At 46.1% G+C, this 19,091-nt stretch overlaps 1 protein-coding gene across 1 annotated transcript in view; it reads right to left on the reverse strand.

Annotated features, from left to right (window-relative positions):
• Nucleotides 1-19,091, reverse strand: part of Col22a1 (collagen type XXII alpha 1 chain) — a 258,754-nt gene that overhangs the window by 137,470 nt on the left and 102,193 nt on the right. Inside the window, exons 19-23 of the mRNA XM_076556018.1 lie at nt 18,224-18,268; nt 17,793-17,822; nt 17,481-17,534; nt 13,220-13,273; nt 391-444 (exon numbers count right to left, since the gene is read on the reverse strand). Of these exons, the coding sequence (XP_076412133.1) occupies nt 391-444; nt 13,220-13,273; nt 17,481-17,534; nt 17,793-17,822; nt 18,224-18,268 (237 nt within the window). The remainder of the gene's footprint in view (nt 1-390; nt 445-13,219; nt 13,274-17,480; nt 17,535-17,792; nt 17,823-18,223; nt 18,269-19,091) is intronic.

The raw sequence follows: 19,091 nt of genomic DNA on the forward strand, positions 1-19,091 counted from the left end.
ATTTTTGTTCAATTATAATATGTCTTTGAGCATATTCACCCCCATCTCATTCTAGTCCCTTTCCTCTTCCCAAGTAACTCTATTTCTACTTTCATGTTCAGTGTGTATGTGTGTGCATGTGCATTGTGTGTCCCAGTGTGTGCATGCATACACATACACATGTGATCAGGGCTCCAGATAAGAAAGAAAAGAGTCTAGCTTACTTTGTGTGTGTCTTTTTGTTATTCAGAGTTTTTCATTTGTTTGATTTTTCTATATCAGAAAATGGATGTAACTGGGAATTCTTTGATGGTGACTACCAAGATGCTGGCTGTGAGCTAAGAACTGCTACCAGGTCACTGAGTCAGAGAAAACAGCAATGTGATGGAGGAACTGACAGGGAGTCCTTACCTGTGGCCCTAGTGCTCCTGGGGTTCCTGGTGGACCCACTTCGCCTTTCTTCCCCTGAGTACAGAAGAGAAGCCAGAGTTAATAGTGAAACATCATCCCATAGAGCCCAAGGAATAGTGTCTCTCAAGGAAATCCTTTCTCGATGACTCAAGCTCCCCTGATTAATAGGTTGCATCCCCAGGAGCGCCCAACAGAGGTACAGTGTGATATCAGTAAAGGGGGTACATGCTTAGGGGTATCCAGGAGGCTAGTTGGTTCCTAGCTCTGTAAGTAATTTTAAAGACAGCACATGGCATATAGCTGGGCAGAGGTGGCGCACACTTTTAATCCCAGCACTCGGGAGGCAGAGCCAGGTGGATCTCTGTGAATTCAAGGCCAGCCTGGTCTACAGAATGAGATCCAGGATGGGAACCAAAACTACACAGAGAAACCCTGTCTCAAAAAAAAAAAAAAAATGATAGCACAAGGCCCAAAATTTCCCAAGGCAGATCAAACAAGAGCATTGTTTTTTTTTGTGTGTGTGTAGTTTGTTGTTGATATACAAACATATATATTTGAAAATATTTTTCATATATATATATATATATATATATATATATATTATATTATGATTACATTCTCCCATACCCCAACTCCTCCCAGATCCTCCTCACCTCCCTGCACACCTAACTCCATTACTTCATAACTCCTGGGTCCCTTTCCTAACCTGACTGATGATGCTTACTCTCGCAAAAAAAAAAAATGTCTGAACAAGTGTGAATCTCCCTTCTTGTCTCTCCTCTCTCACTCCTCTCCCCCACATTCCATTCTTCAGAATTCCTGCATGGTACCTACTGTCTTCATAAGCCTTGCTTTCTAACAATAATTTCCCTGAGCTGCATCCTACAAGATGTGCTAAGTGCCTCTGCCTCTACCTTGTAGTGACATAGTGTGACCTCCTCTATTCATACAGATAGTCCCCACCCATGGATGGGCAGGCCACTGAGTGTGTTTGCACCCTTCTGGGTGATAATCTGTGCAGCAGATACAATGCACCACTGATGAGATCATGAGGGCAGTCACCCTCATTAGACCCCATCAAACCAGCTGGGAAGTGTATTGTTGCATTTAATTTACACAATGAGCTTCATGATCTGAGTGACAGAAAATGGTCTCTTCTGCATTACTCCCTTGTTCCTGGAATGTTGCCTGATTAAATAAAGAGACTAGTTAGAAAGGAAAAAAAATCTGTAAAACCCACATTTCTCAAGACAGGTTTGGTAGGAAACTCTGCCTAGTTTCCCTACCTATGTATTCCAATTTAATCTGTTCATCAAGAGGACCCTGTGCAGATGTTCAGAGGCCCAGCCTATCAAGTCTGAACCCCAAAGCCTGCTTGTTATACAGATGGGAAGGCACAGGCCCGGGTCCCATCCAGTTACAGTTGAGAGCATGCTTAGGCTTAAGACAGCTCTCCAAACATCACTGCAGATGTCTGCTTAGGTGAAAGGACTTTAGAATGTTAGATCTCTCACTTAATGCCTCTGACCTTCTGCTCTCTGTTCCCCAGTGACTCCTGCTTTTCCCTGGTGATCCTGAATCCCATCTTGTACACACAAAGCAGGCTTGGTCTCTCCCTGAACCCAGCCCCAGGTACTTTGCTTCTTGTCTTTTTCTTTCCCTTAATCCCTCCTACCTTCCCTTTCTTCTTCCTATCCCCCTCCCCATCCCTCTTTTCTCTCCTTCCTGTCATCCTTTCTTCAATCTCTCTGTCTTTTCTTCCTTCTCCTCATCTTCCTCCCATATCACATGAGCACTTAGGACTCAGGACTCAGGAAGACTCCCCTGAGGAGAGGTGCTGAGGTAATGTTGGAAGGAAAAGGAGCCTTCCTGGGGATCAAACCAAGGGCAAAGAAAAAAGAAATGCAGATGTGTCCTCAGGAAGCACATGAGAATGGGACATCCTCACTCACACACTGTGGGAAACTGAGGCACATGAATAGGGGGAGGCAAAGGAGGTCAGCACAGAGCCCCAAACAGTATGTGTGTCCTGGACTTAGCTGAGTCCCGGGCTGAAAACAATCACATCTGGTTTACCGTGGGCAGACTCTGGAGCACACAGGCAATCAAGTGGGGCTTGGAGACGGAATAAGGCTGGTCAAGCCACGCCTGCATGCTCAGCACATGCCATGCCACCCAGGCATCAGCTCACCCCTGGACAACTGCAATACTCCCAGACAGATATCTTCCTTCACACATTTTCCCCTCTTAGAAGCCAGGGTTATATTCATAAAACATCCATTGCTTTCCTTCTGCCCAAACATCACAGTGTTTCATAACTCAGACCAAAATTTCAATGCCCCCCAGCCTGTCCTTCAGGACCCCATTCCTGCACGTTTTGCTCACTTCTTTCTAGCCTCCCTCCACCTCTAAGCATGATGGCTCCCCGCCTCTGTCTTGAATTGGCCAAGTATCCACAAACCCAATGCCTTTCTCTCAGGTCTACCTCCTGCTGGAGAGCTGCTTCTCCAGAGACTCATTTGGTCTCTGCTCAGTGGTCCTCTCCCCTGTCTCCTTGGAAACCTCATGCAAACAGCACTCTCTCTGCCTGCTATAGCCCCTCACCCTGCTGGACCTCCCTCGGTGTGTGTTACCACCAATACCCCATTGATGTCCCTGTTTATTTACTGTCTCTCTGTCCTACCGGGACACACATCATTAAGAAGCAGGTACGGGGGGGGGGGGGGGGGGGGGGGGAGAAGCAGGTACTGGTTCTGGTTTTATTTGATATTCTACCTTGAGGTCCCAGAACAGTAGCTGCCACATAGTGGATGCTCAGTGCACACTTGTGGGCTGGATAGATAAGTCACCTTTGAGGTGGATGTGAGTCAGCAAAGACCATAGCAGTGGGGAGATCTGTGTGGGTCGGAGGTAGATGATATTAGAAAGACAGGAAGAGTCTATGAGGTGATGCATGGTCTTTCTGAGTGTGACTGTCTGGCCAAAGCCCCTGATCCAGACCTGGCCCTAGAGCACTTGGCCTGCAGGTGACATGGGATCCACGCCAAAATGAGTTTCTGCATACTTGTCAAATGAAATTCAAAATGTGGTCATAGATGCCTTTAGAAGCAGGCTACGCCCTATAGGCACCCAGTTTCACCTTTCATTTGGCCTTGCTCTGGTGACAGCAGACATTAAAAGGCTGACCATAAACAGAGCCCATTCCCTGCTCCTCTTCCTCAGGAAATGGAAAACAGACCCCTTTAGTGTTCTACCTGGACAGATGTCCCTCCTCTTTCCCCAGGTTATTTCACAGAAAGTTGCCGGTTATTCACAAGATGAATTCAGGACCAATCCAGCGTCATCCCTCTGGTGGTAGGAATGAAACACTTAATCGGTCTTGGGAGGAATCAAAGAGGAGAAGAAAGGATGTGAAAGCCTGGCTGTTGGCTGAGCAGAGTAACTCAGATGCCTGCCCACCGGTGCAGAGCAGGGGAACAAGAGCATGAGCCCCCCTCACAGACGGGAGGCTGTGGGGTCTGTAGACGAATGTCTAAGCGGTCTTATTAAATAAAAAAATATGGAGCCAAATATAGGAGTGAAAGCTTTAGATCAGAGAAATAGTGAGAGCCACCAGCCAATCTACCTTACCAACTCTGCAGCTTCCAAATGCCACGACTTCTTGTCTGCCCAGGCTTTTATTGTCTTGCTGTTCTGACCTCTCATTGGCTACTTTAGCTCAGCTACCTCACTTCCTCTTCCTATGCAGCTCTGTCACTTTCTATCTGTCTACACAGACCTCCAGGTCTCTATGGTTGGTACTGGGATTAAAGGCATGTGTCACCATGCTTGGGTCTGTTCCCTAGTGTGGCCTTGAACACATAGAGACCCTGCCTGCTAAGTGATAGGATTAAGGGCGTGTGCTACCACTGCCTGACTTTGGTGTTTACTTGCTTGCTATTTCCTCTGATCTCCAGGAGAACTTTACTTGTTAACATACAAATAAAATATCACCACAGGGGTCTCTGCTTCTTCAGCAGGCCAAGATCTTACGCTACTCAAAGGATGACATTCCCTGGAATGAAATGATAAGGAGATATGTAACAGCCATGGGTCCAGGAAGTGCCCCACCCCTTGCCAGGATGTGAAATGCAACACTCTGGAAGGGCAGACACATGTAGTAGTTTGAATGAGAAATGTCCCACATGACTCAGCTCTCTGAACACACAGTGCCCACTGGATGGTGCTGTCTGAAGAGATGGAGGGGGTATGGAGGCCAGTGTTGCATGTTCTTAGTCTCACTCCACTTCCTGTCCTCTTCTCTGCTGCAGATTTTCAGTTGAAGACACCGGCAGGAGCTTCCTGCTCCTGCCACCACGCCTGCCCTTTGTTCCCACGCTTCCCCACTGTGGTGGACTCTCAAAGCTCTGGAATCGTAAGCCCAAGTAAACTCTTCCGTAAGTGTCCGGGGTTATGTTTTATCACAGCACCATCAGAAAACTAACACAAGACATGATGGCCTGGGTTACGGCAAGAAAAGAGAACTGCAAAGAACTATACCCACTAAAGCAAACATAACTAACATTAGGTTTTCAGTATGGAGGGAGAACCTTAGGGTGTGACAAGGGACCAGGGAAGGCCATGAAAATGTGTCCTCGAACTAGCATCATGAGGCTGCGTCTCTCCCGAAAAGAGCAGAATCTTCATCATCTATGTGGGGGCATCAGCCAGAGAAACACCAGGGGAGCCATGTTCTGGCTGGCTGTGTCCCCTGAGGACATGCCTTCAACATCCTAGCACCCAGAGCCACCAGGTGCCTCTTGGCTCTCTCTCCCCTCCCCTCCCTCCTCCCCTCCCCCCCTCCCTCCTCCCCCCTCCCCTCCCCTCCCCTCCTCTTCCTCCTCCTCCTCCTCCTCCTCCTCCTCCTCCTCCTCCTCCTCCTCCTCCTCCTCCTCCTCTTCTTCTTCTTCTTCTTCTCTCTCTCTCTCTCTCTCTCTCTCTCTCTCTCTCTCTCTCTCTCTCTCTCTCTCTCTCTCTCTCGTAGTCACAGCTCCTGAGATCATCCCCTCTAGAACTTGCTGGGCCACTTGGTAGCAGGTCAACCCTGCTAAGGGGAAAGAAGCTGAGTCTAAGCTTCCCACCTCTAAAACAGTCACAGGCTGAACACCATATCTAAGACACATGGGAGCCATCTGGCCTGAAGATCCCTCACCCAAAATATCCTACCCTCTCTTTCAACAGCATCCAGCATTAAAACTCCCATGCCTGAAAGACAGTTCTAACACCCCTTTAGGACTTCTGACCTTTGAGATCACGGCCGCATCATTTCTGCCCCTGTAAGACTTCCTCCCCATTTCGACCTTTCCAAAAAATCACATCCTGGGGGCAATGGCACCTCTTCCAGGAAGGCCAACAATAATAAGAAGTATAGGCAAACGTGGGGGAAAAACACACGTGAGATATGCATTCCTTTGTATCACTCACAGATGAATGAGTTAGAATCTCAGGAGCTGGACACAACAGCTGTGTTCGCGTCAGCTGAAGTCAGTGAGCAGCTGCTACACACTTCCTGGATTGGACAGGTTCTTCTGTCATAAAGAGTGATTTTGCTCACAGTAGGTCTGCTTCCTGAATTTTTAATTTTCTTCTCTTTCAAACTGCGGCCCAGCACAATATCTGGGTAAGTATTCATCATTTCTCACAAGGGCAGATTTTTTTCAAGGGATTCTGGGTGCCAAAATGTTGAGCAAAGCAGCTATTTCCAGGGCCTGTCCGCCCCGTGGAGAGCGGAGAGGCCTATAAATTCTGAACAGCAAACTTCTCCTAGCCAGGATGTGTTAACACAGCCACAGGCAGGGCCATTAGCACACAGGAGGCTTGGCTGCGCCTCTCAGCTAATGTGTGCCGTATGGTCTCTTGCTCGGTCCCTCTTCTCCATTCCTCCAAATGTCAAGAATGATCATTTTCCACTGTTTGGATCTGAAACCTGGTGTTCAGGGACTACTTAGAATGTCCTAACAAAAGCCTGGCGCCGGGCCCTGGAATGAACCACACAGTAGCCTGTGGCCCAAACACAGGGCTCCCATCTGCTCCAGCAGCAAGTTTTAACAATGGAGAATGGACGAAATGCCACCCAGACTGCCATTGACAAAAGTCTGCCCATGTTTCCCTCTGAAACCCGACAGAAGGCAGAGCTGGTGCCCATACATAATAGTGTTTGGCAATCATGAGAGCTCAGAGCCAAGGGAAACAGATTAAAGTGATACACATCTGCGGTACACATCTGGATATGCCTGGTCGGTTAGGAAGAGCCCTGGATCTCTGCAAGGTGCTCACAGCTGGGAAACCAGCTCCTGGCTTTTATCTCCGGGATGTGGAAAACACCAAGTTCTAAAGCTGGGAAGGGTGTGGAGCCAGGCAAACCTGGTTCTGACCAATCCCACCTTAGAGTCTGGGTAGCACTGGGTACTCTCACCCATTTCTTCAGGTCTGGGATCTATGGTTGGTCAACGGAGACTAAGCTACCATACCCCATGATACCTAGAGAAAAATGACAAGCAGGAAAACAAAATTCACAAAGCTAGGATGGGGAGGCGGCTCGGTGGGTAAGGTGTTTGGCACAAAAGGATAAAGGCCGGAGACTGGAGCATCTGTAAGCCTAGCACTAAGGGGAGGAGACAGAATTCTGGGACTCCTGGGCCTTCCAGTCTAGCTAACCCAATCGATGAGACCTTGTATCAAATAGTAGTATATACAGAGGGGGGAAAATGCCTGATATTGACCTCTGGCCTCCACAAACATGCATTTATGCACTCACACATATATAAACTAATATACACACATGCAGAGAAGAGATGGCAAAGTTGCAGACCTGCCCTGCAGTGATGGGCCAACTATTTGCTCCCACCTCCTATCGGCTCTGTGCCTGCAAAGATGCACTCCGTTGGAAGAGCGTGCCCTCCTGACACTGATATGTGGGAAAGCAGATGAGCCATAGATGGAACCTCTGTCTTGAGAAGGGGGGAATGAAATCTGAGAGGACCATATCTTCAGGTCTCATTAACTGATGAGAGGAAACCAGAGGATGGTAAAATCATCAAAAGGCCAAAACGATTGCTGTGAACTTGAGCAAACATCAGAGAACAGAGATCAAGAGGCGCTTGGGAAGGGCACTGAGTTCTCACTGCGAGTTCCCAGGACCCCTTTCCTCACGATTCAGTACTCCAGATTTTATACTTCATCAAAATTTTGATATATTTTTGTCTTATCAAGACAAGAGGAACAAAAAATATTTAGGCTATACCATTAAGGGCTCTTCAGCAAAGAGCTAGGTGGCAACCACATTCTCTCCATCTATCCTGGGCACCCCCTGTCCAAGGTCAGTACCTGGGTGACCAGATATCAGTCATGAGTCCTGCCCTTCTCCACACCACATAGTCATGTGTGTGCCCAGAGACCTGATTCCATGTTTGATTTATTTCCTCTGGCACACAAATTATCCAAGAAAATCACCAATGTCATCATATACCACTGCATATTCCCTCATGATTCTATATATTGGGTATTTCACATGTATACAAATTTATGTTTTATGCCTGTGAAATACTAATACTTCAGACGTAAAACCAAGAAGAAAAGTTCTAACTCTTGTGCTTTTACATGCTAGTGTTGAGAAGACAGGTTCTCAACAAGAAGAGTATCAACGAAGTCCTATTCAGAACATGGACACAGGCTGATGTGACAAGTGTCTGGGGTGGACAATATGGATGACAGACCTTTTGGCATGAGTTTCCTGGAAGCCTGGAATATGCAAGAACTGGAAGAGCCTTAGGCTGGCTCTGCTTCTTCCACTGGAACATTCCAGATCAGATACCACTGCTTATGTCCTCACCCCAGCTGACAGTAGTTCCTGCCTCCTCCTCCTCCTCCTCCTCCTCCTCCTCCTCCTCCTCCTCCTCCTCCTCCTCCTCCTCCTCTCCGAGGTCAGGCAAACAGGAGGAGGCTTAAGCAAATCACACCATTGCTTGCTCCACCCTGGGCAAGCATTCCTTATTTACTGTGCTGTAACAAGGGCTCGGCATCTCTGCAGCTTAGGTACCAATTCTCTGCCTTCACTATGTCATTGGAGAAAAACATCAGCTTTGTCTAAAATGAATGCATTCACCTTGCCAAAGATTATGCTGTCTGCCTGTGGCTAAACTCTAAAGCAACTGGCCCAGATTCCTTCCCCTACCTGATGATTTAGTCTGTGTCTGCATTCACAGGTCTCTATGCCTGGTTTTATTTGCTCTATTCTTTCACACAGCCTTAGTGTGTGTGCATCTTGATGTTCAGGAGTACTTCTTGGTGATGTTTCAATTGAAATTGATGAGGAGAAAATGACAGGTCACAAGCAAGGGGAACAGAGATATAATTTTTTGAGTAAGTCATTCTGTCTCAGGTTTTCCTGACACAGTCAGGGACTAATGGCACAGGAAGCTGTTTCCGAGCTCATAGCATCTCAATTAGCATCTTCTCTCTTCCATGTTGTTGCAGGCACTGAACTCAAACGTTGTAGGAAATGGTGAGCAGCCCCAGACTATCAGAGGAGCAGAGGCTCCTGAATACCTCCAATCACCATTTGTAACTAGAGGTAACAGGGCAAGAGACACAGCCCTCAGCTCTCCCAATGCACCCTGGAGCAACGTCCTCCCCCACTGCTTCCCTCTGTTCTTCAAGAGCCCTTCAGGACCCAACTTCTGCCTCTTCTCCAGTCTCCTCACTGCCCAGACTGGTTGAACGGGGCCAGGTTGGGACCTCAGCAACCTCTCTTGCCTCCATGTCTCCAGCTCTGGCCTGAGCTGCCATTTTTATCCTTTGATTATCAAGGAGCTCCTGAATGATCATCTCCCTCCTCCCTGTAATTGACTCCAAACCCAAATGGATATGTTTAGAATGCAAGTCTGGGTCTCCACCATGGTATCCAATATTACAGTAAGCAAATGCAGCCAGGCACAGAGAGGACAAACCATGCTGAGCAGTGGGGTAAATATTTGATGAAATTTCAAACAGATTGGGGTTGGATAATGGTATTATGGTTTGGTTTTTCTTAAAATCCTTTATCTTTGGGAGACAGTGTGCTGAAATATTCATATATAAATGTTGGGACTAAGAATTGCTTCCAACTAGCCCAGTGGTGGGTAGAATTGAGTGTAGCTATAAATAAAACAGACTTTTCAATGACTTCATAAATGTTAAAATGGATATTGGGGAAATAGAGGTTCACTTGGCTATTCTTTCAACTTTTGCATATATTTTTTTTCCATAATAGAACATGGCGAAGGCAGACAATTGCCCCACATTTCAGACACAATGAAAGCCACAGTCCTACAATGGTCTCCAAGGCTAAATGCTAACTGCTCTGAGGTTCTCTTACTTAAGGCCCCTGCTAGACCCTTGATGACTCTAACAATGCCTTGACTAGATAGATAAGCCCCTGCCCCAGTCCCTCAGCTGAGACTGTTCCCTCTGCCTGCTGTGTACTTTCTACAGCTGTCAAGCCTGAGCAGCTACCTCACTGTCTGAGAGCCTGCTCAAGTTCATCATTCTTTTGGGGGCCTTTCAGCATCGCCTGCTTAAATGCTAACTACTGCATCTGCTTTTCCCAGCCTGCCAGACCACCACCAGCATGACGGCAGTTACCCTCAGGGAACCACCAGCGTGCCCAGTCAAAGACGAAGAAACGTGTTGAAGGATGAACTTAGAGTAGAAGGAAAGGAAAAAAAGATATGGCTAGGGTAGGAGACGAGCAAGAAGACCAAAATAAGAGCAAGAATAAGAAAGGAAAAGAGGTAGGAAGGGGGAATGGAAGGTGTAAAGTCCCCAGTACAGTTTCAGCATGGCTGGAATAAGAAACCATGCCATGTCTCTTTGGGGTGATAACTGATGCATACCCAAACTAGAGAATTATAAATGACACTGCTGGATGGACCAATGCAGAGAAGCCATAGTAGTCCCCTTTGTGGGACACTTTCTATGTCCCATGGCCATCTTCAGCATCCCTTTAAGTACAAAGCTGCCCCAGACAGCACCTGCTCCCACATCACTACTCTCCGAAGGCTCAGCAGCTTTGTCTAAGTTGAGCTTCCCTCGCCTCTGAGTATCCCGTAGTCCTTATCCATCTCTCTGGAGATGTGACAAAGCTTAGCCTTAGGTGACTTTGAGCATCAGCCTGGAGAGCCCTATGTCTTTCTGGCAAATCCTATGGCAGATAACAGAACATCTGTGCTTCAAAAGAGCTCAAAATAAAGTTTGTGGACATATGGTACACTGAAAGACTGAGCAAAAAGTAAGACAAGTTTTGCAGAAGGGTGTATAGTCCTGGGTAGAAATACCTGAGGGGGCCACTGAGCAACTGTGTTCTGTAAGAATCTGGCCTTGATTTACAGACATTATTGCCAGGTCTAGCACAGAGCTGGAGCTTGCCACGTCTCAACTCACACCACCCACAGCTCTACCCTAGCCTCTCAATCCTTTTAGATTCCCTTGAGCCTCCTTGCTCTGTTCATCAAATCTCAAAAACTGATATACCCGCTCTGTTCTCAAGTCCCTGGAGCTGTGTTAAGTAAGACCTAAGCCAAGCCCACGTTTCATCTGTGGTTAACGTGGCTGACAGAGTATGATAACAGCTGATTTTGGAAGCACACACAGTAGGTTCTAGGCAATCCCAGCTAATAAAGCAAGCCCCTACAAGATGCCCCTTCTCCTCTCGGTGAGTAAACTAAAGATGCGAATAAAAAAATGTTCATAGTCATCTTTACGTAAAGAGTTCTATGTACCATCTATGTCAGGAAGAGTGGCATCTGCAGAAGGTCAATGCCAATGAAGCAAAGGGCTCATAAACATTAACTATAGAACATGTGGAGATGTTGCCTTCTCTTAAGATTATGTGTGGACCTAGTGAAGCCCATGAACTGTGGACTGGTGGCTGTGGAGCCCCCATGGGACTGGACTAGGCCCTCTGGATATGAAAGATGGTTGTTTAGCTCGAAGTGTTTGGGGAGCACCCTGGCAGGGAGATAGGGATCCGTCCCTGGTGCATGGGCAGGCTTTTGGGAATCCGGTGCCTGTGGTATGACACCTTGCACAGCCTTGGTACAGTGGGGAGGGGCTTGGACCTGCCTAGGCTCAGTGTGACGGGCTCTGCTGACTCCCCATGGGAGACCTTGATTTGGGAGATGTGGGGATGTGGGGTGGCTTGGGAGAGAGAGCTGGGAGGTGGGAGGAGGGATGAGGTGGGATCGGTAGGTGGTATGTGGAGTAGAAAATTTCTTAATTAAAAAAATGAAAAAAAAAAGATTGTGTGTGGACATGTTCAGAGAATAAAATCCCTTCACTGGGACAATCTGCTTCCAATTCTGAGCATCCTTTCTCACAGCAACTCAGCCATTATAAGGCTTCACCACTACAGTAAGAAAGCAAGAGGCTTGCATAGACCATTTGGCATACACGAGTCACAGAGCCTAGAGGTCAAACCCATATCCTTGTTTCAAAGCCTAGGATCCTTCTACTACAAGGGAGAGAAAACAATATGGTAACTACTTCATTTGGCTGACAGGGGGAAGTGAGATGGGCTGTGGCTGAGTATGCTGAATGTGAAAGTGACTCTCTTGTCTCCCACCCATGGCACCTTGGACACATCTTTCCACATCTCTCCTGGCCTTCACAATGAGCTTCTCTCAGAATCCTAGAGGTTCAAGACGGCTAAATTCAAAAGAATTTTTTGAGAGGTCACCAGTGCACAAGGACAGGTAGAGTTTGTTGAGTAAAAAGAGTCATGCATGCTTTCAGAAAGGAAGATATAGAGTGTTGTGGGCCCAACTCCCTCAGTCAATCCCCAGCATGTATTCAAAACCATCTTCCAAAGGAGCTACAAAATCTTTGGGCTAAATGGGACATTAAGTAGGTTAGGGGTTGCCTCCATCAGATGCCAGGACCTCTACCTACCCATGGATCAGTGGCTCCATGGCCTCGGGATAAAAAAATCTGCAGAGTAGAGAAGCCCCCTGTGCCAGGAGCTGCCTGTCTCACTCCTGGATTTAATTACCCTATGGAGAGCTCCATGTGGGACTAGAAAAGTGAGCACAAGCGTCAGAGGTAGATTCCAGTGGATGGGTAGGCACTCTTCTAGGAACTGGGGACAGAGAGCTGAGCCTGAGTCCTGGTCCAGTTTCCCAGGAGCCATACAGCAGAGTATCCAGCTTGTGTATGCTGCGGCAGCCCTTCTAGAAACCAAAGCATGCGACACTACGCCAGGTATGCAAAATTTTACAGAAGGAGGCAGTTACTAAATTAAATTAAAGATAATTACACCAAATAGACTGAAGTGAGATAAAGTATTCAAAAATAATGTAGATATTTAAATTAAAGTTGTTAATGTGTTGGCATATTGCTACCTTTGTCTCTTATTTTCTCTTAGGCTTTTCTTAAAATTGAACTCCCACATCATCTCCTGTGAGAAGCTTTGGCCACAGCGAGCCTGGGTCAGTGGCTTACAGCTGAGTACGACCCCCTATTTGGCTCATTTCTGGTAGGAATTCTGATTTCAAGGGGTGTGTCCATTTGTACCAGACTCATAGCCAATCACAGACTATTCTCCATGTCTCCAAGGCCCAGATCAAGGCAGAGAACAAAGTGATTCTAAACCAGATTAATGAACTGAGCCCAATCTTTCAGTTCTCAATATTCACTGCAAGCTCCTGGGGAAAGAGGCTGAACTTGAGTCCTCTGTTGGATGTCAGGCAATGGAGACCATGCAATTGAAATCAGTGTGGGTGAGCAGGACACCAAAAAGAAAACATGGTTTACTTACTCGGAGACCTTGAGGCCCAGGGGGTCCCTCTCTGCCTTCTGGACCAATCAAACCCTTTAAGAAGAGAAAAAGGAAAAAGAGGGAGAGAATGTAATGTTCCATGGCATGTCAAATGCTCTACTCTCTCACTCTCATTGGACAGGAACATGTCCCTGCATCCAAATGGAAAATTATGGGGTGAGAGGAGAAGCAGCAATCTTTGATCTACAATCTACTCTATAACATGCAGATGGATTTGGGCTTTTTAAACCAAGAAGACATGGGCAGTGTCACACATACAGCAGAAGAGCACAGCATGGACCACATGGTTAACTCAGTAGTTTGCATGAAGCCACAGAGACGAATCATCTAAAACCCAAATGTCCAACTCTTAAATCTGTGCCCATTCTTTGCATTCTGCTGCCTCAGAAGGAACCAGCTTGGGTTTTCTGACTCTCGGGAAACAATAAGCAAAGTACAAAAGTTATTACAAACCAAACCTTGAAATATGGCTCCACCATTAAGAGTACCTGTTGCTCTTCCAAAGGCCCTAGATTCAGATCCCATAACCCACATGGTGGCTTGCAACCATCCATAACACAAGTTCAAACAGGTCCAACTCCTTCTGATCTCCACAGGCACCAGGCATACACGTGGTACACTTACATACATGCAGGCTAAACACTCATACACATAAAGTAAAAATAAATAAATCTTAAAACAATAAAGTTGCCACATATAAAATTATCTAGGAAAGGTACACGTCAATTAGAGAAAGAATGTTGATGGCTATAAATGCTGTGTGGCCTCTGGCATGGGGTCAACAGACATTGCCAAATCTTGATCATGTCCTTCTCTAAAGTGGAGATGACGTATTCATCTGCTGCGCATTTGAAAGGACCACATGAAGAGTGGACCCTAAGCCTCGATGCATCGCTGTAATTATAAATAACAAGTGGAAATTCTTGACGGACGGGTGAGACCCTCATCTCCAGATATGGCTCCCTCACCATGTTTTGGTAAAATTTGTCCAGAAACTTTCATTGTCTTAAATAATCAGCATCATATAGGCACAGTCCCTATGGCCAAATGTTGTGGAACTCTTTGGTAACCAGACTGTATTCAGAGCCACGGTCTTTCCTTTCTATAATACTGTGTAAGTGGGAAAAATGAGTGCACCCATGGCATAGTAGGAATGGCATGTGTGAATTCTCCTTCATAAGTAGAAATAGGCTGAGCTCAGGGCCCACTAAGGGGAGAGAGCTCCACAGAAGTCACTCTGCTTTAAGCATGGAAAAAAAGCCTGGCACTGAACAGGCCCAGTGGTGACTTAGCCATGCCCTGGTAAGATTAGTACAGTCTGCTTCATCCTAGGGAAGGGAGGAAGGATGCCAGCATTTGGATGTAGAGTATCAGATGCGGAGTATCATATGCTGTTTCCAATTAGGGCACAGGATATATTTTCCTCTCCCTGCGTTTGCTGAACACAGACTCAAAACCTTTCCATTCTCCGCAGAAGTCACCAAAGCCAGCTTCCCAGTTTTGTTCAAGTTCATGAATATTTGAGAAGCAGGTGCTCTGCGGATGGCTCCCAAGTAGGTGCCGTTGGGGATTCAAAAGGAGGCAAGAGATGCACATTGAGATCTATTTTGGGTTTAGGAAATCTCCAAGAACACTAATTTCCACATCAATCCATTTAACCCTCACAGCATAATTATGTAAGGGATGCTGGCAATGAAAATTTTCAAATTAGAGATGAACCAATTGAGAAATAGAGTCATTGGGTACCGTGAGAAAAGATGCAAATCAACATTTTGGAAGGACACAATAGGCTGTGTGGTCCAGGCCTTTGGCTTGCAATTGTGAGTGCCTTTCATGGCCACTCTGCTTTTTATTCACTCTAGTCAAGTCCCACTCTAATACTCTCTTGAGTGTCTATTGGCAGGAGCATCTCTCCATAAGTATTCATTAATATCCCATCATGTGATAAACCTTATGGATTTCAATATAGGAAAAATATCAGTCCTGGCCTTAAGAAGTTTAGTCCTAGTGTAGCAATAAAATGACTCCTAATGGCATATTTCTATAACCATTGATCAGATCATTGCTCAGCCTTCACCAGAGAAGCTTACTCAAATAGATGGGCATTGACACAGAGATCCACAACTGAACATTACAGAGGGGGAGAGCCTTTGGAGCACTCAGTCCTAAATGGAATGTCTTCATCAAATCCCATCCCCCAAGACTCTGAGATCTATGTAGAAGAGGAGGAAGAAAGACTGTAAGAGCCAGAGGTAGTGGATGACTCCAGAGACACTGTCTTCCAAACACAACAGGACTGATGCACTTACCAACTCCCAGAGACTGTGAACCCATGCAGAAGAGCTCCACATGTTCAAACAGGATAAAACCCCAGCACTGAGAAAGGAAGTGGACACGAAGTCCACTCTAACCAAGAGTCTATTTGGAATAGATACCTTGTGGGAAGGGTAAACCAGTTTCCTCCACTGCAGTGTCTCTTGGTCTATCAACCACACTCCAGGGTAGGACCTATGCCCAGGAGTAGTCAGCAAACACAAAAGAAACTTCATGGTTGGGGGGAGACGTGTGTGTGTGTGTGTGTGTGTGTGTGTGTGTGTGTGTGTGTGTGTGCGTGTTTTGTTTGGTTATAATTTTTTTCCTATTGGTTTTGTCTTATTTTTAGTAGACTTTTCTTTTTTAAATTTTTGTTATTGAGAGAGAAAGAGAGAGAGAGAGAGAGAGAGAGAGAGAGAGAGAGAGAGAGAGAGAGAGAGAGAGAGAGAAGTTAGGTGAGTAGGGGGAATCTGGGAGAAGTTGGGGGAAATGAAAGAACATGACCAGAATATATTGTCTGAAAACAAAGGAAACAAAAATGAAGGAAGATAGTAAAATATACAAATAGACAGAAAAATGTGATTCTAAAAATACATTGTCTGAAAAAAAATTAAGCAAAAAAATTTTTAAAGAGGTTCAGTTCTAGAATCCTGTTCCCTTTTAACAAAGCCTTCCCCTGGGTACTCCCTGAACTCTGACTAACGTAATTTCATTATCAACACCTTTTATTGTATGAAGTCCTACTCTACAGTGACAGAAGTGTAGAGCATGGACGACGTCTTCAGTAATCTCAGACAGTTCTTCCATCAGCAGTTCTGACTCCAGTGAAGTAACTTAGGAAAGCTTCACGACCTTTTCCATTATACACTTCAAGAGGAAAAGCACCTCAGCTGGATAGACACCCAGTTCAATTTTTTGTTTTGCTTCTTAATAGCTTTTTCAGCCAGTCAACCACCACCACACCAATTCCTTCACTGCTGAAGATGAGCAACTACTGTATAGAAATTCATTCTTTTCCAATAGTGGGTCTAGAGTGTATGTTTACATACACACAGAACCTAAGTCTCTCAAAGATTACAGTTAGATAGACTGTAATATGCTAGGTAGACAGCTGTGAGAAGATGAGCCCTGGAATGGTAGAGCAGAAGACAGCTCTATTGACCCAAAAGTTTTGATATTAAATCGTTCCAATTACATTGTGATCAAACACTATCTAGGACTGGTTTATTTTCCACCCCTTATTACATGTCCTAATGATGAACAGCTCTAAACTTCGATGTGAATCAATTTATAGATGCAGCAGCTTCATTTCCCTCAAAAAATACAGTGATGTAAAGGAATCAGAATCACGTTGCCTGGAAATAAAACTTTAACACACACACACACACACACACACACACACACACACTTCAAGACTTTCAATGCCCCCCATAAAGTTCACTGCATTTTTATTAATTATCCTTCAATTCTTAACTTTCTCCATAAATGATCACAGGGATCCTTCCAGGTCCTCCTCCCAAATGGTGATTTTCCACATCATTAGGTTCTTAACAGAGGCAGAAATCAATGGCTGTATGCACAGAGCCTCTGAACCATCGGGGCTAATCAGAGAGGTGGGGGAAAGTCACTATGCATGAAGCGGTTCAACTGGCACTTCAGTGTCGAATCTGAACAGAAACTGATCGTGGCCTGTTTGGGGACAGGGGACTCTGAATACAGACTGTACAGTATCTGCACCTGCTTATGTGTCAACAGCAATGCCACCTGTCCACAGAACATCCAGTGGAGGATGGCAAGAGCCACAGCACCTGGCCTGAGGGATAGCAGAGCTTCAGAAATAATTCCCTGTTCAGCAACAGGAAAGAATCTACATCTCCAGACTTACAGGTGTTTTGGTACACCCTGCCATGGGGGAGGAGCGACTTACCGGTGCTCCTGGAGGCCCAGGTAGGCCTTGGTGACCTCTTGGTCCAGGGGCTCCCTGGAAAGACAAGTAAACAGACATCAGTCACCACTCTCCTCTCTATATGATCAAGACCACCACCACCCATGGCCTTTCATTGACAAGAACTTCCTCCCCAAGCTCCCAGAAGGCATCAAAGGCATGGCTGCAAACATTTGATTTCCAGCTGAAAGCAACTGGACACATACCTGAAAGAATTCCTGAGGCCAACCCCATAGCTGTGGCCTTTCTTCTACTACAGCTTAAATCCCCATGGGAAAGCCCCATTTTCCATACCTGCTCTCCCTTCAGGCCCTCTTTCTGCACCTGAGAGACAAACAGGAGTTAGCAAAAGTGTCATCACCCCCTCAACAGTCATCAGGCACTCTCAGCTCCACCCCAGCTATTCACTCCACATGCCACAACGTGGTGGCCTATGGTTCTTCTCAAATCTGATTCGATGTTTGGTGTTGAATGCTCTTGTGATTAAAGGTTTTAACGGCACACATTAAGCGTACATACCAGTGGGTTTCATTACAGCCTTTTAGTGCGTGTATACAGTATTTTCTGATTGCATTCCTCCCTCAGCAACCACTACTGCCTAAAGACCCTTATCCAAGTTCTCTCATCACCAGGTGAATTCTGCTTTATGCATAGAAGTCAGTACTCTTCCAGCAACCCAATTCCATGAGCTTATGAGTGCATGGGTCTCACCCTCAGTAACTTACCACAGAGCCTGGCACACCAGGAGGTCCTGGAGGCCCCACATCTCCCTGCAGAGGGACAGACATTAGATCAAGTTATTGCTGCACACTCTTATATTGCCCTTTCTCAGGTCCTGGCTTATCCCAAACACCAAAAGGATCTTCCCTGTCTTCCATCGCACATATGACCACCATGCCTGAACTCCCCCGCTACCTCAGAGTATTCTAGAAGCTTCTGCATCTGATTCTCATCTTACTCTCAAGCTCAGAGGCTACTGGAGGGCACAGGTCTTTTTCTTTTTCTCTTTGTGTCCATTCAGACCAGTGTCTCACTGGTTGTTGTGTGAGATCTGCCACATTTACATGCTATTTCAGAAATAGCATTGGACCACCATTCGAGGGATACCAGATGTAGCAGACTGTGTTAGATATAGAAACTGCAGGTATTTCTACCTTTGCAGTGGCCCTTGTGCTGAATTCATGGTTTGGCACATGGTCAGCACCTATCAAACATCTACCAAAAAAGTACTAAGAAAATGCTGTGCAGATTCCCATTCATCTTCATTGCCGTTATCCAGTCATGTCCCATGTCTTCTGCTCCTTCATGTGTGGGTCACCTGGGCTATGTTGGCTCTGGTTCTATCGGGTCTCCCAGGGCATGAACAACACCATAGCTCTACATGAGACATGTCTGTTAACTGGCAATACAAAACTCTTGATTCCATGACTCCCATACCCAAAAGCTAAGGCCAGGACACTTCATTTAGCTAACACCCCTCACTGGAACACTTTTCTCTTACCTACAGCCCTGCTCAAGCAGTCCAAAGCATTACTGAATAAGTGAGTGAATGAGTGAGTGAGACGCTGAACAGGGATGAGAGCCTACTAAATC

Source organism: Peromyscus maniculatus, chromosome 20 (assembly GCF_049852395.1).
Source record: "Peromyscus maniculatus bairdii isolate BWxNUB_F1_BW_parent chromosome 20, HU_Pman_BW_mat_3.1, whole genome shotgun sequence".
NCBI lineage: Eukaryota > Metazoa > Chordata > Mammalia > Rodentia > Cricetidae > Peromyscus > Peromyscus maniculatus.